This window comes from Astatotilapia calliptera, chromosome 14 (genome assembly GCF_900246225.1).
Source record: "Astatotilapia calliptera chromosome 14, fAstCal1.2, whole genome shotgun sequence".
Taxonomy (NCBI): domain Eukaryota; kingdom Metazoa; phylum Chordata; class Actinopteri; order Cichliformes; family Cichlidae; genus Astatotilapia; species Astatotilapia calliptera.
The window spans coordinates 1-25,605 of NC_039315.1; the positions used below are offsets into that span (position 1 = coordinate 1).

General features: G+C 43.6%; 1 protein-coding gene across 1 annotated transcript; it reads right to left on the minus strand.

Annotated features, from left to right (window-relative positions):
* Positions 1-3,908: 3,908 nt before the first annotated feature.
* Positions 3,909-24,651, minus strand: LOC113036702 (sodium/potassium-transporting ATPase subunit beta-3-like). Its single transcript, XM_026193142.1, has 7 exons — positions 24,240-24,651; positions 15,638-15,766; positions 15,446-15,544; positions 8,475-8,662; positions 8,349-8,399; positions 8,089-8,175; positions 3,909-5,348 (listed from the first exon to the last, which is right to left on the minus strand). The coding sequence occupies exons 1-7, from the start codon at positions 24,511-24,513 to the stop codon at positions 5,181-5,183; spliced, it is 996 nt and encodes a 331-aa protein (XP_026048927.1). The 5' UTR covers positions 24,514-24,651; the 3' UTR covers positions 3,909-5,180.
* Positions 24,652-25,605: the final 954 nt, after the last annotated feature.

Below are 25,605 nucleotides of genomic sequence, written 5' to 3' on the forward strand. Positions count from 1 at the left end.
CTCAATTCACCATTGTTGCACTTCTGACCTGATTTTACCAGAAAGCGATGAGGGCTCACATCGTGTCATGTCGTTACAACCTAATTCTCGATACTATTGCTACGTATCGTCCTCTACTAAAGGATAATGTTTATTATATAACAACAGAACCTCTACGGTGAAAAACCTTTTAATATAGGAAGTTTTGACGCTATTGATAGTTCTTGAGGTATTAGGTGTCTCTACGTACAGCATTTGTATTGCAATTCCTTCTATGTTCTAGTTCTTCATTCCCTCAGCATGTATCACCTGAACAGTCACGTCAGTGAAGGCTTAAGACCTTTAAAGAACTCTGAACATCAACTCAAAAAGCACAGATATGCATTGTGTACACAATAGTTCTAAAACTTGCATGTCTTGTTAAATATTACCAATACTCTAAGGACCATCTATCCTATTAATAATTTCTTTTACAGGCCATGCTTTACTCACGACTAATCATGTGAGTTCTACTTGTTTTAATTCACTATGTATCTTATCTGCGATAGTAGTCCATAATTATGTTATTTAATGGGTACCTTCTAGTATACCTATCCCCTTTTATGATTTTAAAGTTTACTCTAATAGCAGTAAAATAATTTCCCTGCTCCACAAACTCCAGGGCTGTGTTGTGGAGGTTTATCCGTAGGCATGTATTATTTTCCAGTCGGTTAATATGTTCTTCTCTCTCAAGTGGTTGACCTCTTGAAGGACGGTTGTATTTGGCTGAAGGAAATTCACTAGTAGTAAGTTGCTTGTGTGCAATAGGCTGATACCACAGTTGAGTCTTTGATGAAAACACTTTATTTGACATAAATGGCACCCTCGAACGTGTTTGGTGGTGGCTTCTTAACAACTACGAAAGGAAGTCTAGTTCATTTACTATGTCCTTAGCTTGATAAGTTAACCTGTGGTTAATTAACGCGAAGTAAAATTACTCTTTGTTCAGTCACGGAGATTTGTCTCTGGCGCTTTGGGGGGAATGTTGGCACTCTAAGCAGAGTAATGGGCAGGTAATCGTTTGTTGGGTGACTGGCGGATCCCAGTAGGGGAATAATTATGCGTGTAGGGTTTGAATAAGTGTTCTCGGATCGACGCTGGTGTTAGTAGAGTTTGTCAGGAGTGAGTGCATGTTCGGCTGATGGGGAGCAGGATATAAAAAGGTCATCACACCTAGGGGTTCGCGCCAAAGTGTACATATGTAAATTAGTTTATATAGCGTGTTTCGACACTTAACGGTCCCCGAAGGACGCGGAGTGTGGTTTGCACATTGCGGATAATTAAATTTTGGGAATTAAGGTTTCCGTGTTTCCCTGGTGAGGACGTATTTAAACCTATCCCCTTGAGCGGCAACACTTTCAGCTACACACTCATATGAGCTCTCTACCTCGGCGTGCCCACTCAACCGATGCCACTATCGCATTAGGACCCGCCTTTAGCCCCGCCGCCAGGTACCTGAAAATGGTACAGAGGAAGTACCACATCCAGGTTATGGGCGCTTTTCCTCGCTGCATCACTCGAGGGAATTAAATACAAGAAGAACATAGGTTAGATTAGGGTCAATTAACAAACCCGGTGTTGGTATTTCTCATTTCTCACTGTTAGTCAGAACGATGTTTGTAATTTGCACTCACTGTTAAGAGATCAAACCCCGTTTTAAAATTCTAACCACCTTAATGCCAAACACGCGTTTGTCGGGGCAGCAGCTTCACCCGGCCTGCGTCAGACCACTCTTAGTGAACGCAGGCCACCTGTAAGTCTTCTTTGGACAAACTGACCGACAATATAGCCAAATGGATAGCAAAGGACTGTAGACCGCTAAGCATTGTGGAGGACAAGGGTTTTGCGGATGTTTTAAAGGTTGCATCTCAGGACGCGTCCTACAAGCCCCCAGCGAGAAGCACAATAACAATTCGAATCCACGAACTGTATGAAACGGAGAAAAAGAAAAAAGAAGAGGCTTTAGTTCACACAGAATGCGTGGCTCTGACAGAGACCACTGGACATCATTGAGTAATGACAATATCCTGGGAGTTACGTGCATTTAATCACTGAAGCCTGGGGTCTGACATCCTTTGCGCTGACTATAATGAAAACGAAGAGCGGCACTTTGCGGAGGCTTGTGCAGAAGGTAGGAGGTGTCTTCAGGGAATTGCAGCCTTTTTGCTGCGCAGTTGTGAGTGATCTAGTGTTAGTAATAGAGAATTGTTTGATTCAAGCTAGTAGTGCGTTCTAGAGGTATCAGTATGGAGCAGCGCTAGTTAGGTTGAATCGGCAAAGAGCATTTGAGGACGAGACACAGACAGTTAGTAGGTGAAGAGGTGACACAAAGAGCATGTGAGGTCAACACACACACACACACACACATGAGTTAGATTTATTTAGAGGAGAGATTAGTCATGTCTCGGTAAAAGAGGAACCGTCCTTGTCGTCTCGGCAAGAAAGAGGAACTGAAAGGTAGAAAGGAAGTGCCGGCCATGAAAATAGAAGATGATGTTCTGTCTTAAAAGTCATTGTGGTGTTGATTTGACGTATGTATATATCCTGTCTGTGACGTATGAAGGGGCGTCAGTAAATCAAACCCTGATGCTATAAAAATCTGTTTATGCTTTGATTAAGTTGAAGACTACTTGCTGTCGGCGTACAGAGTTGTCTTCCCACACATGTGTATTCATTAAAAATCATTGTTTGACCAAGAGCTTCTGGACCAAGGGTGGTTTGTACTCCCCTTCCTCAATTTTGAACCTTAACAAGTTATACTCCAGCACATGGCAAAGTAGCCTTTTACCCCCCCCCCCCCCCCCAAACACACACATAGCGCTCACTCACACTCCCCCACGGGTCACAGAAGTTACAGGAAAAACACGCTGAATGATGGAGCTGAAATTGGAAGACATTTGTCACGGTCTGCGTGTGACCGTAGGGATGAGGAAAGTAAGCATTGGTAAGCATTGTCAGGCAAACTACTGAATACCGTTGCTGCTAGTGATGTGCGAATCATGAACGAGTTGTTCAATACTCGAGAATCACTTTACTGACTCGTGAATCATGATTCACAAGCCCAACTGACTCATTCACTGACTCATTCCTGTTGCTAAAACTAATTTATTTAGTAGAAATATATCTAGCTTATAATTGAAATTGTGTGGAAAAAAACAACAGCCAGTTTCTTAACAAAAACATTTCTGCTCTGAACTGGAAAAAAAAAACCCTGAGTAGAAGCTCACATCAAGACAATAGCTCCTCAGTTCACAGTAGCATCGCTCAGCTAACATGCAAACAGCACATTTGACTCACTCACCCCCTCTCTCCTGGCTCACAGCTTCTTCTTCTTCTTGGTCGGCAACCAATGCTAAGGAGCATTACCGCCCCCTGGCTCACGGCTCAGTGGACATTTAGATGAGAAAATATATATTTGACACATTTGAGGAAAATACTAATAAAATAAAAAATAAATAAATAAAATAAATGTTCCCTTTAGAAATCTTAAATTTTTTGCTCTATAAAAATAGCTGTTTTTCTGTTTTTCAATCACTCATCTTAGCAGTAGGATTTACATGAAACTGGAATAGCTTTATGCATACTTTTTTCCACACTGACTTTCAGGCTTCTTTAAATTCAGCCATTTGTAGGTAGATACATTTTCATCATACAATGTGCATCCTTCTGTTCCTAACTCATTACCTAGTGCATATCATTATAGATATCCAGCATGAATTTTTAGAGACCGCATGTTCCTTTATTTTCTGCATCTGCACAAGCTTTTTTTGACAGGAAATCTTCAATCCATATAAAAGGCCAGTGATATGAAAAAGAGAGGGACGTCTGATAGGAGCTTAAAAAAAAAAAATAATAATAATAATATTAAAAGAAAGAGACTAAATCACTGACAAGTGTTAGAGCTTCGTTTTATTTCCAGCAGTGTATGTGTCATTAGGTTTCCTGTTTTTGATCATCCAGAAACAAACATGGTTTTACAACGTTCAAGTAGTGCCTTTTGTTCAGAATATTTTGTAAAAAATGGTGTGTGTGTGTGTATATATATATATATATATATATATATATATATATATATATATATATATATTATAAACAATGACATGTGATGAAGGTGAAAAGCTCTGCTGGTTTCATCTGTTTCTATAGTCCCAAAACACTAGTTATTACAGTTACACATTATTCACATTTCTTAAAAAAAATTCTATGCTTAATAAACACTGGAGAACTTTTTACAAATATCTAATAAATTATACTGAAAAAGAATCTGAAGAAATTCTGCAAACATGATTTATGACAAAACAGTGACATCTTCTGGCCATGTTTATGACAGCAGGACAGGCAGTGTTATTTCTATTCATGTTTAACTGTGAAAAACTGAAGAAGAAAAGTTTTTATTTCAGTCAAATTTAATGCTGTATTTTTTGTATCTTAACAAAATTTGGTCTTTTGGGCACTCAGTCCTATTTCCTGGGAATGAACTTATGTGAACCCTTTAGATAAACAGCAGCCAATTTCAATACAGTGGGTAACAGGAACTAAATGGGCTCTTTGTAGACTGCATCAGAACACAAAGCAGAAGAAATGGGATCTAACATTATTTGATGTAATTAATGACAGTCACAGTTCTTCACTGCAGTACAATGAATATTTCAAAGGCAGTTCCTGTTGCATTATCTGGTTGGATGGTAGGTAATCTGATTACCAACCACCAGGTCACATGTAAACTACATTTCAGTGTGTTGCACTCCTCTGTCAGACATGGCAGGTATAATATTACTGTTTTATTACATCACTAACATACATAAATTTAAAAACAACACATCATTGTGCCGCTGGCTTACATGCGCCCCACAGCAGACCTGATCTGCTCCAGCTGTCAGAACAGACTCTACTACAGTCAGTTACTCTGGTTTTCTCTTTAATAAAATGCAGATCTGGAGCAAATAAAACATCTGTTGGGGTTAACTATGTCTGAAACAGGAGGTCTGAAAGATATAGGCAGTAAAACCAGTGAAATCTCCCACTTCTCCAGATTTGATCACTTCTTTAGAGTCTGAACAGACAGAGATAAGATCAGGTCCATGTTAAAAAGTATCCAGAACTGGAGACCAATTGCCAGTGTAAACCCAGTTTGTGGTGTTCATGGCAATTGTCATGTCTGGTTACTCTGACACTTTGACCCGAAAAGTGACGCGACCCAGAAATTTGTCTCGCTCATCATCATTGCGGAGGTTAGAACCCTCAACTTTACACTCCACCGTCTGCTCGATGTTATAGTCTTCTTTTGTGAACAATAACTTGACTGCAACAAGCGGTTGCACGTAGTCAGGCTGTAAACGGAGAGAGAGGTTGTTAGCTGTAGCTCATAGCCATCTTCTTGGCTTAACCTCATCTAACAGGAGTCTTCTGCAGCCTTTGCCAGCAATTTTATTGAAGTTATCCAACTAAAAATATGGCTGTTGTGTAGTTAATTGTACTGGCAGACCAATCCAAGAAGTCTGAGCTCCAGTTTTCCTGAGTGGTGAACTGTATGGGAGAGAATTATTCAGCTAAATAACACCTTCAACTTACAAACCCAGTCTTGAAAACTGGCCAAAAGGATAACTTCAATCTTTGGCATAAAGCTGGAAAACTGAGCATGAATAACACTATGCACGCCTGCCACCTCTGCTGAGAAAGCCATGTACTTAGTAAATCAGAACTCAAAGAAAGTTTGGGAGGGTTAGGTTACAGACTGCCTACAAAGACTTCATCATCTACTGCATAAATTAAGGACAAGACCAAATTATGTTATTTGCTACTCGCTCCCAAACCACAAGATAAGATAACTTTCTGAATGAATTTCTTTAATTACTTCTTCTAAACCATCAACATGTTTTTTAGACTCCACAAAGAAGTCCTACCATTAGTTAATCCTTCAATCTTAAATATGATCATCCCATCTCTATTAATGGGCTACATACTACAGGCCTAAAAGCTGCCAGTAATTAAAAATCTATCACTTCACCCAGCTCACCAACCTTTATATTATGTCAAAAATTCTTGACAGAGTATTTGTGAAACAGCTAACTGATCAGAAACCCTTTCTTTGAGTTTCTATCACGGTTCAGAACTTTCAGTACAGAAACAGTATAGTCACTGTTACAAATGATGTTTTTGCCTCTGGCAGTGGAGTGAACTGTGTGCTTGTCCTGCTAGAGTTCAGTGCAGCATTCGATACAATTTACCATAGTATTTTACATTCTTACAACGATTAGAGCATGCCTTAGGTATGAAACCTACTGTGCTGCAGCGGTTTGTTAATTCATATCGATTGGCTTTCTTCATTGGCTCCCTATTAAATCCAGAATTGAATTTAAACTCCTTCTCATATGCTCAGTCGTGAATAATTAAGCCTGATCTCATCTTAAAGACTTCACAGTAGCGCATCACCCAAATACAGTACTTTGCTATCACTGGGAACCACAAGTACGATGGGAGCCAGAGCCTTCAGATTTCAGACCCCTCTTTGTCTGCTGCCATAGGCCTAGGCTGCTAGGGGCTTCCCGTGATGTATCGTTTCTTCACTCACTGTGTTTTTATATACATCTCTGCATTTAATCATTGGTGATTATTAAGTTATGGCATTTGTTATGTCTTCCTCCCACCAACCCCAACCAGTGGCGGCAGATGGCTGCCCATTTCAATCTCCCTTCAATCGGCCAGTCCCTGTCACCAAGCTGAAATTCCCAGTCTTATCCATCTCCCCCATCATTCCAATAGCCTGGTCATTTATGTTGATCTAGAGATCAATTGCAGTCATTCTAACAGAATGATTGCATTTACCCCTCTTACCCCTCTGCAGCCTTTTCCTTGTAAGCTTGCAGCTCTTGCAGCAAGACACTAAAAAATAATTAATTTTCTCATGAAATGCATTTTAACTCCGTGAGATTTTATTCCTCCCTTCAGCTCAGTCTTGGGTTCTGTTTGAGTGATTGTGATAAAAGTTGTCATTGTTGTACTTAAAATTTGTAAACCTTGCCTTAAACTGCAGGCACATTCCATGTAAGGTTCTGGTTTCTTTATTTGGTAAGGAATGTTTACTTCCTGCCCTTTATGGGCTCACCTTTGCTTGTATATGGTGGACCATTAGATTTCAGGCTTTTTCACTGCAAATTGGAATTCCTCATGCCTCTTATAGACATTTCTTCTGAGAACTGACAAATCAATTCGTATAACTGTGTATGGACTTTCTTGGCATTTCAGGCCTTCGCAATGTTGCTAATCCTCAAATGTTTCATACTCCTTTAGGCCATGGTAAGATTGGTTCTCTTTTCTTTGAGGGTCCTGCTTTAATTCTGTATACAATAAATTGTGTTCAGTTTAATTAAATTCAGTTTTATCAATATAGCGCCAAATCACAACAACAGTCGCCTCAAGGTGCTTTATATTGTACAGTAGATCGTACAATAATACATACAGAGAAAAACCCAACAATTATATGACCCCCTATGAGCAGCACTTTGGCGACAGTGGGAAGGAAAAACTCCCTTTTAACAGGAAGAAACCTCCAGCAGAACCAGGCTCAGGGAGGGGCGGGGCCATCTGCTGTGATTGGTTGGGGTGAGAGAAGGAAGACAGGATAAAGACATGCTGTGGAAGAGAGACAGAGTTTAACAAAATTAAATGCAGAGTGATGTATAAACACAAGGTTACTGAAGAAGAAAAACTCGATGCATCATGGGAATCCTGAGCAGCCGAGACCTATGGCAGCGTCAGTTCCTACAAATGATCTCTCCTTATGGTTGTTGTGATTTGGTGCGTTACAACTAAAATTAAAGGTAAATATTTAAATAAAGCTTAGCAACCTGTATCAAATACTATTCTTGTATTCATTCCTTGTAGGTTAAGTAAACTTTGACGCTTCAAAAATAGAAGTATTGTCAAAGTGAGAGGAAATCTGTTAACCTTAAAGTTGCTCTGACATTTTCCTGCATAAATAGAAAAGTAGAAATAAATCAGATTTTTTTTTTTTTTTTTGCTACATAAAAATACTTCTGAATAAGTACTCAGCATGCAATATTTACTCACGTGAGACTTCTTCCCATAGTATGGAAAAAACATCTTATCCAGACGACCCTCAGACGGAAAGTACTGCATCTGCAAGGAAGTGGCTCTCTACGAGAGAGTGAGGCACATATACAGTTCTTCAATTTAATAGTTCGAAAAAGTAATTTCATTTACTACGGAAACCTTCTAATTTGCACTTCTAAAAATGTGGTGAATTCTCCTTTTACGTTTCTCCTCTGCTTCACAGGTGCACCATGGGATATTTGCATGTTGTGGGTTACCTTGGCAGTGCAGTTGATGTAGGGATCTCCTTCTGGTTTCAGGCCGATTACCTGCAGACAGGTTTTTAATTAGTATTCACGCAAGTCATTTTTGGCTTTTTTAAAATCAACAAGTGCTTCACTGACCCGGTTCAGCTTGATTATGATGCAGGGTTTCCCCTCCTTGAACCCAAAGCTGGGGTCAGGCAAACCAGAACACTGACGCAGTGTACTTCGTTTAAACTGACAAACCTTCTTTATCGGCTCATTGTCCTGTGTAGTGTATTCGCCCACCATACACAAGTCATTACGCTCCTGAATACTGTCATTATAACCTGAAGAGGAAGAAAGACAAAATGAGGCTTGTATGTCTGAGCAGGGGCAGAGTCGACACTACCGTATTAGACAACACACAGTAAAGTCGATCAACTCTAGATCAGGGGTGGGCAACTCCAGGCATCGAGGGCCGGTGTCCTGCAGGTTTTAGATCTCACCCTGGGTCAACACACCTGAATCAAATGATGAGTTCATTCCCTGGAGAACCATAAGACATGTTGAGGAGGTCATTTAGCCATTTAAATCAGCTGTGTTGGATCAAGGATAAATCTAAAACCTGTAGGACACCAGCCCTCCAGGCCTGGAGTACCCCACCCCTGCTCTAGCTCTGATCCTACAAACCCATCCATCCATTTTCTTCTGCTTATATGGGGCGAGGTCACGGGGGCAGCAGCCCAAGCAGAGAAGCCCAGACCTCCCTCTCCCCAGCCACCTCCTCCAGCTTATCCGGGGGAACACAAAAGCATTTCCAGGCCAGCCGAAAGATATGATCTCTCCAGCCTGTCCTGGGTCTGCCCCGGGGCCTCCTCCCGGTGGGACATGCCCGGAAAACCTCGCTCATGAGGCGCCAGGGGATGTCAGATGCCCAAACTACCTCAACTGGCTCCTTTCGATGTGGAGGAGCAGCAGCTCTACTCGGAGCCCCTCCTGGATGGCCGAACTTCTCACCCTATCTCTAAGGGAGAGGCCAGCTGTCCTTCGGAGGAAGCTCATTTCCGCCGCTTGTATTCGCGATCTCGTTCTTTTGGTCACTACCCACAGCCCTTGAACACAGGTGAGGGTAGGGACGTAGATCGACCGGTAAATTGAGAGCTCCACTTTTACACTTGGCTCTCTCTTCACCACAACAGACCGGTACAGCGTCCGCATCACTGCAGCTGCTGCAACAATCCATCTGTCGATCTCCCGCTCCCTTCTCCCATCACTCATGAACAAGACCCCGAGATACTTGAACTCTTCCACTTGGGGCAGGGTTTCGTCCCTGATCCGGAGTGGGCACTCCACTCTTTTCCGGCCTACAAACCATTTCACTTTATCAATATTTCTTTGATTTATCGGTCAGCCTTCTGCCAGTGTAGCTCAGGACTCTTACATGAGCTTCTTCATCCGTCCTGTTGGAATTCTTTTGTCTTTGAACATGTTTCATACAGTTTTGAATCACTGCAAGCACATGTAATTCAGACAGCCACAGAGCTTTATCAATCCATGATACTGCCTGCATTGTGTTTCACAGATGGATGGCATGTTGGCTGTGAGCATGCAGCTATCCAACCTCAGATGTGCTGCAGTGTTTATGTGAAAAGCAATGTTTCTTCTGTGGTTTACATACATTAACACGACTTTTCAGGGTTGTTTGATGCTGTCTGCTGATCTGATCTTCCTGCGCTGTATATAGTTTCTCAGTTTTTACCAGAGTGTGTGCTCAGTTCAGGTAAAATTATTATAGTACTGTTAGGCTAAATTGGCTTCCGTCAAAATGTACATCATCATACTCAAATCCTTACTCTGACATATGTGACTGGAACTAAACACCTAAATGAAGAGGCAGAGCTCAGAGTACATCATGAGTGGACTCACTGATCCACCTCACCAGGATCTACAGCAGAGGTGGAGCCAGACACTTTATACACCCGGGGCTTAGCCACCTGCTTCACGTGGCTGCTAGGGACATTGATGAATACACAGACTCAGTCTGCGGATTTATCAGGACATGCGTGGAAGATGTCGTCCCATCCAGAACAGTTAAATCCTTCCCAAATCAAAAACCCTGGATTAACGGAGATGTTCGCGCGGCACGGAGCACCACCTTTGCCTCCGCGAACACATCGGACTACAAACACGCACATTACCAACTCCGGAAGACGATCAAAGCAGCTAAACGTGAGTACAGGGACAGGGTGGAGCAACAGTTTGACAACCCTCGGAGTATGTGGCAGGGACTAAACACGATCACAGACTTTAGAGGGAAAACCAGCACACCGCAGACCACGGCCTCTCTGTGTGAGGATCTAAACGTATTCTACGCTAGATTCGACACAGCGAACACCATGAGACCGGACAGTGTGCGCACCGCGGATGACGTCAGTGCGCACACTGTGTCTGAGGAGGATGTGCGGAGGTGCTTCAGGAAGGTGAACGCACGCAAAGCTACTGGTCCGGACGGGATTCCCGGCCGCGTCCTCAAGTCATGCGCGGCTCAGCTGGCTGGAGTGTTCACGCACATCTTCAACCTTTCCCTCTCTCTGTCTGTAGTCCCAGCCTGCTTCAAAATGGCCACCATCGTCCCTGTACCCAAATCCTCCACCATCTCCTCATTGAACGACTGGCGACCTGTAGCCCTGACCCCCATCGTAAGCAAATGCTTCGAGAAGCTGGTCAGGGACTTCATCTGCTCTGCACTACCCGACTCACTGGACCCTCTACAGTTTGCATACCGCCACAACAGGTCCACTGATGATGCCATAGCCCTGACACACTGCCTCACACCTGGAGAAGAGAGACACGTATGTGAGGAATGCTGTTTGTAGATTACAGCTCAGCATTCAATACCATCGTTCCCTCGAAGCTGGACAGGAAACTGCAGGATCTAGGACTGAGCAGCTCCCTCTGCAGCTGGATCCTTAGCTTCCTGTCTGACAGACGCCAGGTGGTCAGACTGGGCAGCATCACCTCATCCCCCATCACACTGAACACTGGTGCTCCACAGGGGTGTGTACTGAGCCCTCTCCTGTACTCACTCTACACCTACGACTGCACAGCCACTAACAACTCCAACATCATTGTGAAGTTTGCAGACGACACTACAGTGGTGGGTCTTATCACCAACGGTGATGAGACGGCTTACAGGGAGGAGGTCAGCGCCCTGACCCACTGGTGTCAAGACAACCATCTCACCCTCAACGTCGCAAAGACAAAGGAGTTGATAGTGGACTTCCGGAGGTGCAGAGAAGTACACACCCCCATCACCATCAACGGCGCTGCTGTGGAGAGAGTGAGCAGCTTCCGGTTCCTTGGTGTACATCTGGCTGAGGATCTTATGTGGTCAGTACACACAAACAAAACAGTGAAGAAGGCGCAGCAGCGCCTCTTCTTTCTCGGGAGACTGAAAAGATTCGGCATGAGCCCCCGCATCCTCAGGACCTTCTATCACTGTGCCATTGAGAGCATCCTCACTGGATGCATCACCACCTGGTATGGCAACAGCACCGCCTACAACTGCAAAGCTCTCCAGCGAGTAGTGCGGTGCTCTGAACGGATAATTGGAGGTGAGCTTCCCTCCCTCCAAGACATCTACAGGAAGCGGTGCCTGAGGAAAGCGGGGAGGATCATCAAGGACTCCAGTCACCCCAGCCATAAACTGTTCAGACTACTTCCATCAGGAAGGAGGTTCTGCAGCATCCGGTCCCGAACCAGCAGACTGAGAGACAGCTTTTTCCATCAGGCCATCAGACTGCTGAACACTTCATAGACACCTCAGCTTCACTACTGGAACTTTAACATTATGCACTCCATACTGTACAGTAACACCACTGTTTTGCACATGTCTCACTCTGTATATTTTATTTTATTTATTGTTTACTCTAATTTATAAAATATGTGTACACACACACACACACACACGTAGAAAAATATTTAGTATACACATCCAGAAATGCATATACTATTATATATTGTACATATATTTATTAGTTTCAGATGTAGCCATTCTTGTATTTTGCTTGTTTACATTATTGTATTTTGCACAACTCTGTTGCTTGTGAAGCTCGCACACAAGAATTTCACTCACATGTGCTGTACCAATATACCTGCACATGTGATGTGACAATAAAAGTGATTTGATTTGCTCTTGTTCCATCTCTGTTCTGTCCTCATCCTCCTCTCTCTCTCTCCCCCTCTCTGTTCCTCCCCCCCCCCCTCTCTCTCTCTCTCTCTCTCTCTGCTGACAATCAAGCCAAACACCAACATCATCAAATATACAGTTGAAACCAGATATTTACAAACTCTTCATCTAAAAACACTTTTTTAATTGTAACATCAAATCAGACTAAATCTTTATTTTTTAGATAAATATAAAAACATGTTTGTTAACTTTAAGAGTAAAGAGAGAAACTGTCTGTATTTCTTAATTGTAAATGGCACCAAATTGTATTCAAACTGAGCCACACTTATGGAGCTCCACAATTCTTTTCCTGGTGTTTTGTTAACATCTCTTGATTTTCCCATGTCACAGAAACAGGCTCTGTGTTTTGCCTTATATGCATCCACAGCTGTGCCACCAATTTACTCACATGGACTCTACTAACCAATCAGAAGCTTCTTCAGCTCAGAATGGAATCGTCTGCAGTTTCTTATAATTAACAATATACTTAGTGTACTTGTACTCCTACATTTGATGAAAGTGATACAAAACAGAAGCTCTGTCTCTCTTTATTCTGACATTTAACTAATTCAAAAGATATTTCAATATTTATTTATCTAAAACAAAACAAGTTTACTCTAAATTGATGTTTAACAGTAAAAAAAAAAAAAAAAAAAAAGAAGTTTTTGTTTTCTCCATAAAGTGTAAATATCTGGTTTAAACTGTGAATATACTGCTGTGTGTTGAAATTCCGTTTTTTGCATAGAAATATACTGAACAACATACAAAGCTTAATATATAAAATAACATCTGAGTTTTTTCTGTGAAAGAAGCTCCTTATGTCCATTGTTGTGTTAATCAGTACATAACTGAAACCGGTTTAGAGAGTTTATTTAGCCGTGGAAGGTAACAAATGAAAATATGAAATAAACACACATGTAAGCTAAGACTCTCTAAACAAACAGCATTGTTGTTGTTCGGCTTTTCATTTCGCCATTTATTGATTCACTTGAAGAACAAGTAACGTAATATGGGTCAAGTGATCAGTTTGACATCAATCTTTCGTGATACACCGTCATATTTACATTATTTGTACAGTACGAATGATTTGGTTTGGTACCTGGTAAAACTTAAGCTCTCCTCTGTCTGCCTGGCTGTGCTTCTCCTACAGCAAACTCGCAGGCAGCAGCTCCCCCCTCACTCACATGCGTAAGTGCTGTGCTTAGTCACCTAGTGCCTGAGCTCGGATCATACCAAAATTAGGGGGAATTCACGACTGTGCGCTATGTGTTTTGAATAATGTGTGTAGTTTTTGTTTTACACATTTGTCAGTCAGGCATCTAACTATGAAACAAATTACACTCGAAAAAGACCCTGGGCTTCTGAGACACCGATGATCTACAGAGGGGACGCTGGGATGTTAGACCGGATACATTTCACCAAGTGGTGCAATGAGAGGGAAGGTGATCGAGACTGAATGATATCCCATAAATATGATATCCACGTGTCTTTCATGAAGCTCTGCACACAACAGTACATGATGGACACACACAGACAAACCCATGCGTCCAGCACACAGTCATTTGTATTTTATTTATTTTATTTTCTTCAAGCAATATTGAGAGTGATCTATTAAATGTACCAGTCATATTCACTGACATGGAAAATGTGCTACAGGAACACTAACATTGAAATGTGTGTAAAAAAACATTTTGCTTTTCAACCTAAATTCTTAGTCTGAGAACGAACATTAGGTAGCTTAATGGTTCAAGCTCATGTCTGAACACATCTTGGTCCTTTTCTTCCTGGAATAAGCAAAGTCATTTGCAGGAGTACTTCTATAATTCACCCTTACTTCAGCTAGGTTTTGGGCATAATGTTAGCACAGAGGTTCACTGATGTTCTACAGGGAGGGCCATTTATATGGATACACCATAATAACATGGGAAGGGTTGGTGATATTAAAGTCCTGTTTGTGGCACATTAGTATATGTGAGGGGGCAAACTCCTCAAGATGGGTGGTGACCATGGTGGCCATTTAGAAGTCGGCCATCTTGGATACAACTTTTGTTTTTTCAATAGGAAGACGGCCATGTGACACATCACACTTATTGGTAATGTCACAAGAAAAACAATGGTGTGCTTGGTTTCAACGTAACTTTATTCTTTCATGAGTTATTTACAAGTTTCTCTTTGTTCACAGCCATTGATATGTCGAAGAGGTTAACACGTGAGGAGCGGGTCGAAATTGTGTTGATATCTGGTGAACGCAGTAACCGGGTCATTGCAGCAGATTTCAATGCAAGACACCCTACGAGACCACCCATCTCCCATGCTACAGTCATCAAACTGCTTGCTAAGTTTCATGAAACCGGTTCAGTGTTGGATTTGCCAAAATGTGGACGCAAGAAAACTGTCACTAATGAAGAAACATCAGTGGCTGTCCTAGCTTCATTCAGCAAGAGCCCACAGCGTAGCACTCGCCGCATGTCACTGGAGAGTGGTATTAGTCGAACATCTCTCCGGTGGATATTAGCTACTCACAAATGGCACCCTTACAAACTCCAGCTACTGCAGCATCTCAACGAGGATGACCCAGATTGGCGCACACAATTTGCAGAATGGGCAAAACAAAAATTGGAACAGGACCCTCAGTTCACGCAGAAGATTTTGTTCAGTGATGAGGCAAACTTTTATGTGAAAGGTGAAGTTAACAACAGTACTTTTGAAATGGTGCCGGTGCTTAAACGGTGCTCGAACCGGTGCTTAAAGAATGAAGAACACAAACTTTGTCCAAAAACCTCTCGTTTAGCTGTTTTTTTGTAAAAAGATAACAATGAAGATTAGATCAAGTTTTGACAATTCCAGAAATCCTGGAAATGAGTTTGGAGACTCTGTGTGGCGGTTTACATGTTGTACTCACTTTGCAGGAGGTTGTGCAACTGTTGCATGTAATGTTTGTAGTTTTCTGGGTCACTGCGGTTGAAAGTAATTTCAACTGCATGAGGACGAATCACCAAACCTGCAACAAAATCAAAGTCATTACTGAAATTTTAAAAAAAATGACCATAAGTAAGGATGAGTGGCAGTAGGGTGAAACAGGAAATGAAAGCACCTGGACTGGCCACTCGATCCTGATGTCGGGGCACATTTTCGTCAAGCGTCTGCAACATCACCCACATGGTGAGAGAAAACATTCCCCCCAGGAAACCATAAAAGATGAGGTAGAAGAGGAGGATGAGACCTACAGAGAACATTCAAATGTTACTTTGTTTCACTGTTGTGGTTAAATAGACAGCAAGAGAATAGCCATTGTTGACTATCAAAAATACTATGGAAACCAGTACCCACAGTTAAAGAGTGATTATAGAAAAGAATGCCTTTATTGTCACTGTACGATTGTACAGTGAGATACAGATCATCTCATACTCAGTGCAAGGGGGGGGGGGGGGGGGGCAGTTCTGCTGCTCTATATACACATATGGACATTGTTAACAAAAACAATGAAAAAAAAAAAAATATATATATATATAATATATATATATATATAAATAAATAAATAAATAAAATGTACAAATTTACAATCAGGTGTAAAAGACAGAAAAGAAAAAGTAAATAAATAAATAAACAAACTGGGTTTTGTATATAGTTACCGGTGATTGCACATAGAATTTAGTATTACACAATGGTGATTTATGGAGGGAACTGGAAAAATGTGGGGGTGGGGCTGTGCTATCGGAGCTCAGGATGGTTATGGCCTTTGGAAAGAAACTGTTCTTGAGTCTGTGGGTCTTTGTGCTGATGCACCTGTAGCGCCTCCCTGAGGGAAGCAGGCTGAACATGTTGAAACCAGGGTGGGAGCTGTCCTTGATGATGTTTGCTGCTCTGCTGAGGCAGCAGGAGGAGAAAATGTCCATCAGGGAGGGGAGAGGGCAGCTGATGAGCTTCTGTGCTGCCTTAACTACATTCTGAAGCCTCACTCTACCCGCCTTAGTGCAGCTGCCCTACCATACCGTGATGCAGTTTGTTAGCAGGCTCTCAATGGATGAGCAGTAGAACATCAGACGCCCGCTGAGATGTTGTCTCTCCAGGAGATGTCAGCAGAGATGAGGACACCAAGGAACTGGAAGGTGTGGACTCTCTCCACACGCTCCCCGTTGATGTAAAGAGAGGCTAAGTCAGTGCTGTGCCTCATGAAGCCGACAATGACCTCTTTGGTTTTCTTAGTGTTCAGTGCCAGGCTGTTCTCTGAACACCAGGCTGCCAACTTCACGACTTCCTCTCTGTAGGCTGCCTCGTCTCCCTTTGAGATGAGGCAGCCTACCGTGGTGTCATCAGCAGACTTGATGATGAGATTGTTGTTTTGGGTTGAACTGCAGTCGTGGATGTAGAGAGAATACAGGAGGGGGCTCAGCACACAGCCCTGTGGGGAGCCGGTGATCAGTGTGCGAGTGGAGGAGAGATGAGGGCGGAGTCTTACAGTCTGGGGCCGGTTTGTGAGAAAGTCCTTTATCCAGGCGCATGTGAGAGGCGGGAGGCCAAGAGTGACCAGTTTGATGATGAGGACGTCTGGGATGATTGTTTTACTGGGACATGCATGTTCTAGGGGACTCAGCACAGAGTGGAGGGCGATGGCGTCTTCTGTGGATCTGTTTGCACGGTATGCAAACTGGTGGGGGTCGAATTCTGGGGGAAGGTAGTCCTTGATGTGCTGAAGGACTAGTTTCTCAAAGCATTTCATGATTACCGGTGTGAGGGCCACAGGGCGGTAATCGTTCAGGCTGATGATGGGAGACTTCTTCGACACTGGGATGTTTGTTTCTGATTTTAGACAGGATGGGATGGCTGCCTGATCCAGTGAGAGGTTGAAGATTCTGGTGAAGATGAGGGTGAGCTGGTGGGCACATGCTCTTAGCACCTTGCCAGGTACTCCATCTGGACTCCATCTGGCCTTCCTGGGGTTCACTGCTAGGAGCACATGTCTGACATCGTGCTCCGCTACAGTGAGTGGAGCGGTGCAGGAACCAGGTGAGGATGAGAGCAGGGCTGAAGCAGATGAGTACTGCTGTTGTGGCGTTTCAAAGCTGGTGAAGAAGCGATTTATTTCCTCTGGCAGCTGTACATTCAGTGCACTGTTTTCACAGTGCTGCCTTTGTGGTTTATGTCGTCTTGTATGCCCTACCACACCTCCTGTGTGTTGTTGCTCGACAGCTGGGACTCGATGCTTCTTTTATGGTCTTTAATTCCTCTTTTCAGATCGGCTCAAGGAGTGATCGAACCTGGCCCGTTTTTGTTTTGGGAAAACCCGAATGCTTTTGTCCACAGTCACATTTCCAATACAGAACTTGATGTAGTCCAGTAATAATAATAATAATAATAATAATAATAATAATAATAATAATGATGGATTGGATTTATATAGCGCTTTTCAAGGCACCCAAAGCGCTTTAAAATACCACTATTCATTCACTCTCACATTCACACACTGGTGGAGGCAAGCTACGGTTGTAGCCACAGCTGCCCTGGGGCAGACCGACAGAAGCGAGGCTGCCATAGCCCCAGTACTGATTCTGTGAAAGTTTCTAGGTTCTGATATTGAAATATGTCCCAGTCTGTCTGTGTGGAGCAGTCCTGCAGTTTGGAGAGATCATTTTCAGGCCAGGTTGTAACTGTCTTTGTGGTGGGCTTGGTACTGCATCTGAGGGGGGTGTAGGCTGGGGAGAGCAGGAGGGAGAGGTCTTCGGACTGGCCGAGGTGGGGGGAGGGATGTGGCATGGAAACATTCTTAACAAAAAAAACTAGTTCAAGCACATTTTGTTCATACTACTGTACTATATTAGTACATCTGAGTTATTGTGAACCAAAGAAGTCTATACCAGCTGCATAAAACTGCTTACAGAGCCATTTCTACACCTTTATCAGCACCACTTTCTCTGATTCACTTGTAAGTAAAGTTAAATGTGCTTGCACCTCTAGGGCAGGAAAGCAGAAGGGAGTCAGACTGAAGAAACTGAACAGTTGTGCTTGATTTTATGATCTATCGCCCACTTAAACTATTACTTCTGTTCAGGAAAAAACATAACTTTAATTTGGCATCTTAAAACATGGATAACAAAATGACAAAATATATTTTAGCAATAAAATTATCAGCTTGATTAAAGAGCTTGTACCTCCTGGTGGATTAACAATTACAGAAACAGGGGGCTTGGGTCCTGGTTGGTGTGTTGCCGGGGTTGTGGGCGGGTGGGTGCATGGGGGCCCAGCCCTGGAGCAGGGTGCCGCCGGTGCATCGAGCCACCTGGGGGGCTCTTCAACTGGTGGGGAAGATTGTCACATCTTGCAGGAGCTTTCCTCTCCTCAGGGGCTCTCTCTACAGGAGGGGGAGATACAGGAGAGGTGGAGGAAGATCTCAGCCTGGGTGTTTATTGTCTTATGTAGTCTGGAAGAAGAGTGGATGGTGGGGTGGGTGCAGTTTTCTCTGTGGTGGGGTTGGGTGGACTGTCCTGGGCTCTGTGGGGCCGGGGGGCGCTGCTGCGCTGGGCCCCGGTCTGGATGGGCCTGGGCCCCCTTTCCCTGGTGGGTCGCGGAGTATGGGGGTGCCTACTGGGGTCAGCGGGGGAGCTGGCCCCAGGGAGGGGTCACTTGCCCCTCCCTTCCTTCCCTCCCCATCTCCAGCTGCCTCCCTCTTCCCGCTCCACCACAACTACCCACACATGCAGGACCTTGGAGTAGGGGTATGTCACCAGGGTGCAGAGGAGGCCACCCCCCCGTCCCCTTCTGGCTGCCTCTGCCTCAATTTTATCCCACAACTTAGACATTCACATTACTCACACTCTCATTACACATACATATAGGATCTTGGGGGTGGGCACGATACACGGAGTCCAAAGTACCATCAGGGTGTACACCCCACCCCTGGCGTCGTTGCCCACCTCTCAATTTTAAATACACGTAGACATTGAGGGCTAGCAGGAGGGACCATGCGCTTACCTGCTGCTCTCTGGCAGGTAGCTCCATGCCCTCCTGGGTTTTAAATGCACCTTAGAACACACATGCATCAACACTACAATGAGCGGGTGGAGGGAGGTTTGGAGTCTTCTCTCACCCCCATTCTCTGCGACCTGCTGGAGCGGGGGGGCTAGGAGGAGGAGTTGGCCATCCGACTGCGGTCTGGAGTGTGGGGCCTCCCTGCTGCTGCGGAGTCGGGGCGGTCTGCCTCCCCCCACCGCAGGGAAAAGGGTAACACCACCTGGGTCTGGGTGCAGTTCCCCCCCTCCAGGGGCAAGGGTACCTAGACCCGGGGCTTAGAGTACGCTTGGGGAGTGTGATCGTGTGTACAGCGTCTCTTTATGTCTGTCTCCACGTTGGTTGAGTGTGGAGTAAGTGTATATGAGAGCATGAGGGTGGGAATGGATGTTTGTATATGTGTGTGCCTGTATTTCTGTGTCTATATGTCAGGTTGGGTGTCAGGCGCCACCTCTCTGGGGACATCTTAGGCCCTCCAAGGTATGGAGGCCTATCTCCCCCTACCACCACTTCCCCTGCCAGTGGCGGACTCCCTCAGACATCGGTGCGTTGGTGGTTCTTTGTGTCCGGGGATGGGCGTCCAGGTACACACCGGCTCACTCCTCACTCCTTCTTTCACTCCTCGTTCAAACCGTCTGTCTTCCCTGTCCATCATGTGAGATTTGGCATCTTCAAAGAGTGACCTTTGACCTTCAGATGCAGATGTACAGCTGAGTCCTGTCGAGGTGGCTGTTTGGTGTCTCCAGTATAGAGGTCTGAGCTCTCCTCGCTGCACTGCACAGCTACACTACATTGTTTAGTTTGTGTCTGAGTGTGTGGCTGGGCTAGAAGTACTCTGGGAAGACACTCCTGGCGCAGAGAACTGAAGAAGCTTCTTGGATGAGAGGTGAAACGTCTTCAAGGAACTTAAAGAAGTCCAGACGCTTTTCTTCCCAAGCTCCTTAGACTACGATGACCTGGATGACTGAGAAGCTTCACAGACAAGATGCTCCTGAGTTTCTCTGATAAACCTGATACATGAAGGATGACAATGTTGTTCTGTTTGTCTTTCTTATCCTCCCTAACTGGTGTCTGACCTTCTCTCCTCTGCATATTTGCTGACTTGATAAAAGCTCAATTATGATAACCGCATGTTTTAGGAGCTTAATTTACATGTGTGGATTCCCTCTTTTTCCCTTCAGGCTTAGAGGGAACATTTTCTGCCCGGAGTTGTTGTAGAGTCCTGATTACTCCAAGTTTGTGTTCCAGAGGGTGGTGTAAAGTGTAAAGTGTGCGTGTTAGTCCCCATAGGGAAATAGTTCCTCTGCATTTAACCCATTCACCCAGTGAAGCAGTGGGCAGCCGCCAGTGCAGCGCCCGGGGAGCAGTGTGTAGGGACGGTACCTTGCTCAGGGGTACCTCAGGGTAGCCGTTCAGTGGAGTCGAACCCCCGACCTTCCGATCATGGGGCCACCACTCTACCTACTGAGCTATCCCTGCCCCTGGTGGGAGTCACACACAGGGAAAACATGCAAACTCTTTACTGAAAGAACCTAATGCCACAGGTGCAATGCAGCAATAAAGAAACACAGCTTTTTCATTAAAAAAAAACCAAAACAAAAAACAAACATGCCTTTGTGTAATCTGAAAGAGCTGGACAAGCACAAAGCATCAAACTAGCAATCAGACTTCAGGTGTAGCAGCTATAAGTCTTATAGCCTGATTATTAGGGGTGTGGCAGGGGGATATAACTGTTAGCTAAAAGGAGCTTGCAAAGAAAAGCGTCTGGACTTCTTCAGAACTTCTTCAGTTCAGAACTGAAGAAGCTTCTTGGATGAGAGGTGAAACGTCTTCAAGCAACTTAAAGAAGTCCAGACGCTTTTCTTTGCAAGCTCCTTTGACTACGATGACCTGGATGACTGAGAACCTTCACAGACATAACTGTTAGCTGTCTTCTAGGCTTCATTTTAACTCAAATTTTATTAATACAGCGCCTAATCACAACAGTCACCTCAAGGCACCTTATACTGTAAGGTAGTAATAGATACAGAAAAACCCAACAGTCATATGACCCTCTATGAGCAAGCACTTTGGTGACAGTGGGAAGGAAAAACTCCCTTTTAACAGGAAGAAACCTCTGGCAAGTAACTGATTGGAGTGCCATGTTTTTTTATACACGAAGAACTTTAATGGTCCTAGAACAGACTACTGAGGAACCTGAAATGTGATCATATTCTGGAGCTTTTCCAGTAAACAGGAACTGCTGACTGGTCAATTAAAATTCTTATTATTCAGTTAAATTTGATATGGTGAAGGAATGAAGAGGGGGTGTTTTGTTTGTTTAATTTGGTTGGTAGAGGGGGGGGGGTTTACAGAAACCATACTGGTGTTTGTAAAGAGTTAAATTAGTATGTACATGGGAAAAAAAGAAAAAAAAACTTTTCTAAATAAAAGCTACGCCCAGCTCCTGTATTCACGAGAATACCTGATTTGGCAAATACTTTTCATCAGATGTCTTTCCTGACACAAACTCTAAAGGATCCCTTTTCCAGGATTAAACCAAGATATTGTTTGGTGAATGTGTAAGCCAAAAAAATGAGTTACAAAGTAATACTTTTGTATGCATTAGAGAGGGTTTACAGTAATTAAAGCAGCATGTATTGTTAAGTTCAGTCTGTTATCTGTGTGTTCATTTTTTTCCCTGTCAGGCTGTGTTTTATCAGCTTTGTATCATTATTAGACTTCTGCCTAAACATCCAGCATCACTTCGCACTGATGCTGAACAGACTAAGGCCATGTCCACACTAATACGTTTTTGTTTGAAAATGCATCTTTTTCTCTCTGTCCACACTGAGATGGCGTTTTTGGTCAAGGAAAACCGCGTTTTGAAAACGCTCTCCAAAGCAGATACATTTGAAAATCCCATTTTTGCGTTGCAGTGTGGATAGCAAACCCGGAGCCTTTTTGAAAACAATGACACATTTTAGTCATGTGATGCAGTCATGTGACCAATTAAACTAAAATAGCAGAGGGCAATTTACAGCAGTTGTTTTGTCTGTTCTCAATTTTGACAGCCCTATTAAAGATTAATATCAGTCTGCACATGCTCCAGAGAGCTTTTCTTCAAATTCTTTAATTCTCACTCGCTTTTTAAACTTTGTACTTTTGTGTTACTCACAGCAACAACTCCACCTCATTGTTAGTCCTTTAAAAAAAACCTCTGCTTTTCCTCGACGTTTTGCTGCAACGTTTCAAAGAGCCAGTGTTCTGAGAAACCATCCTACTCTGACAAAACGTCCTACCTGCATTATAATTTTGACAGTGACTTGCAACTAAACCTAACCCTACCCATAACCATAACCTTAAGAAGTATTCCGGATGGGTGAGAGAAAAAGAAGCTAATTCGGTGTCGGTGTTGTGCGCATGCGCTGCGTCTGCGCAGAAACATTGGGTAGGATGTTTTTTTCAGGTAGGATGGATTCCCAGAACACCTGAAAGTTTATAAAAAGAAAAAAAAAAGAAAAAAAGAAATGAGGCAGGTTGAATCTTCTTATTTTTCACGCATGCGCAGAACTGGAATGTAAGCGTTTTTGGCCGTTTCAATGTGGACGCACACCTCTGTGAAAATGGATGGAAACGATAGTGTGGACGTGGAACGTTTTCAAACTAATTTATCTGGGCTAGTGTAGACGTAGCCTAAATCATTTAAAAATCAACCGGTTTTTCTCACTTCCTGTCAGATAACTCCTGCTCCACAGGGACCTAAAACTAAGGAGCCAAAATGGCTTCCTTCAAACAAGATGAACTTAAGACCAAGGCCCAGGCTCAGATGAAGGAGGATTATTTGGAACAGAGTCATGCTGAGCTACTCTAGAAAGCCCAAAAATGAGGACATGAAGGTGGAAGTGAGGAGAACAGTTCTGATGAGTTGTGTCTTTGATACTGTTGGCTGTAACCCCAGAGACATTAATTCAGTCACGGTTGCGATGTCATCAGCATTACTGAACTTTTTAAACTGGAAATTTATTAATAAATCCTCAGTGTGTTGATCCTATTTTCATGTTAAGACTGAAAGCTTTTAAAACAGTTTTGTTTTTCGTAGTCACGACGGAACGGACAAACTCTTTTATTAAAATCTTTGCTGGGTTAGGATGATGATCCTAAATCTGCCTCTTAGTCTTTTGTAAATAAATGATAAGTAACGATTTTACCTCAGTCATGACTGTAGAAATCTTATAAGCAGTCTTCCCTCTGAGCTTCACTCAGACTCATTAAATCTCATCAACGATTAAAATCAATATGAACACGATGGTTATTAAATGTTAGTGTTGAATGTGTGCATTAGTACACAGTGTGTGCAGGCTGTGGTGTACAGCAGCATAAATACTGCAGTATGTTGTAGTACCGTCACAGAGTTGCAGAGGATTTTACATAATTAAACATGAACTCGGCGCGCCTGAGGGCGCAGAGGGTGAATCTGCTTTATTCTGACATCTTCAGCTGTGTTAATGAAAATCACTCATCCGAGCTCACATATTAGCCCGGCTCGGCCCGATCCGGCTCGGCCCACTGTGAAGCTGCGCGCATCGTGACAGGCACCCTTAGCTCAGCGGGATTACAGCCGTGCCCGACCGAGCCGAGTAGGGTCAGACCGGGTCAGAACAGACTTCAACTGTCGGGAAAAGATCAGGTTCTTTGGCCGCCTCTCTTACCCCAGCTGCCAGCGGTTCGGCCCAGAAACTCCCCGGTCCGCGGGTTGTAGATGAAATCCTTCCAGGAATCCTGCTTCTCCTCCTTCTTCTTCTCCATTTTCGCTTCATTCGCTTCTTTCTTGTCGTCCTTCTTTTCCTGTTTCTCCTCCTTTTTCTCTTCTTTCTCCTCCGCCTTCACCTCCTCCTTCGTATTATCCTGGTTCTGATCTTGGTTCGGTTCCTGGGTCTGATCCTGATTTGGTTCCTGGGTCTGGACCTGCGGACTGGACGACATACCGATGCCGGACTAAACTGATCTGGGCTAATCAAGGCTAAACACCAACAGCTGGGATAAACCGATCCGTCGGATCTACGTGAGGAGCCCTGTACGCGCACGCGCAATCACACACACACACACAAGCACATAGGGACTGCTGCAGAACGAGACGCATGCGCAGCACAGAGCATGTGTGAGGGCTGAGGGTCTCCAGTGATAAAGACGATGATGATGATGATGATGATGATGATGAAGATGCACTGTGTTGTGAGAATAGGCTGAGACCATCATCCATCCATCCTAAAGTCTGTCCCAGCTGTTGTGTGTGTGTGTAGGGGGGTTTAATTACAATTAATTCTAATCAGTTAACTCTTACATCCCCAAAAGTTATCGCCAATCTAACCATAACCCTACTATCGTGTGATATGGGTTAATATAATGTTAAGTCACCAGTCAGTCTCTGAAGGACGAGGATATTCAGTGTTTTTGTCAATAAAAAATATGCCTGATAAGCCCTTTCACTGTAATTTTTGTATAAAACAATAAAAATAAGCCCTGAAAGAAAAAAATAAGCTGCTCAGAAATAAATTCATGTCAAACCAACATTATATAATCATGTGACAATTGCAGTGGCAAGTAATTGGGCAAAAGCAGGATGATGTCATGCTGTTGTGACACACAGAAAGAAGGAGGAAGCCACCTGAAAAAGAGGAATAAGAAGGAAATAAGGAGCCAGGAAATGCAAGAGGATCTATTCTGTCTCTTTTGTTCAGTGCTTTTTTCTGTCCTGTTGTAATATTTCACGAATGTGACAGCGACAAACACAGTGGCTCCTGATTTCCTTGCACCTGACTCTCTCTGAGATGATGTTTGCACACTTAAAGTCATGTTTCAGATGTGGAGGAAAACAGACTCAGCAGACACTGAACACTGAATGAAGAGGTTCTGGTTCTAGTAGTGAGAAGGTGGTACATGATATATAAAGACACAAGTTTTATTTGTTTTGGACCTTTGGGTGATGATGGAGGGGTTCATGTAGAACAAAGCAGTCTGAAAAATGGAGCCAAGCCTTAAGTGCTGCCTATCTGATCCAGACTTTTACGTCCTTTC

What these genes read in the sequence shown, in the direction of transcription:
- LOC113036702 (XM_026193142.1), bottom strand. Translation starts at nt 24,513, where the DNA reads ATGTCGTCCAGTCCGCAGGTCCAGACCCAGGAACCAAATCAGGATCAG. An exon ending in GGATCGAGTGGCCAGTCCAG is followed by an intron (nt 15,545 to 15,637) that starts GTGCTTTCATTT and finishes ATTTTGTTGCAG; the next exon opens with GTTTGGTGATTCGTCCTCAT. An exon ending in ACTATGGGAAGAAGTCTCAC is followed by an intron (nt 5,349 to 8,088) that starts GTGAGTAAATAT and finishes CTCCGTTTACAG; the next exon opens with CCTGACTACGTGCAACCGCT.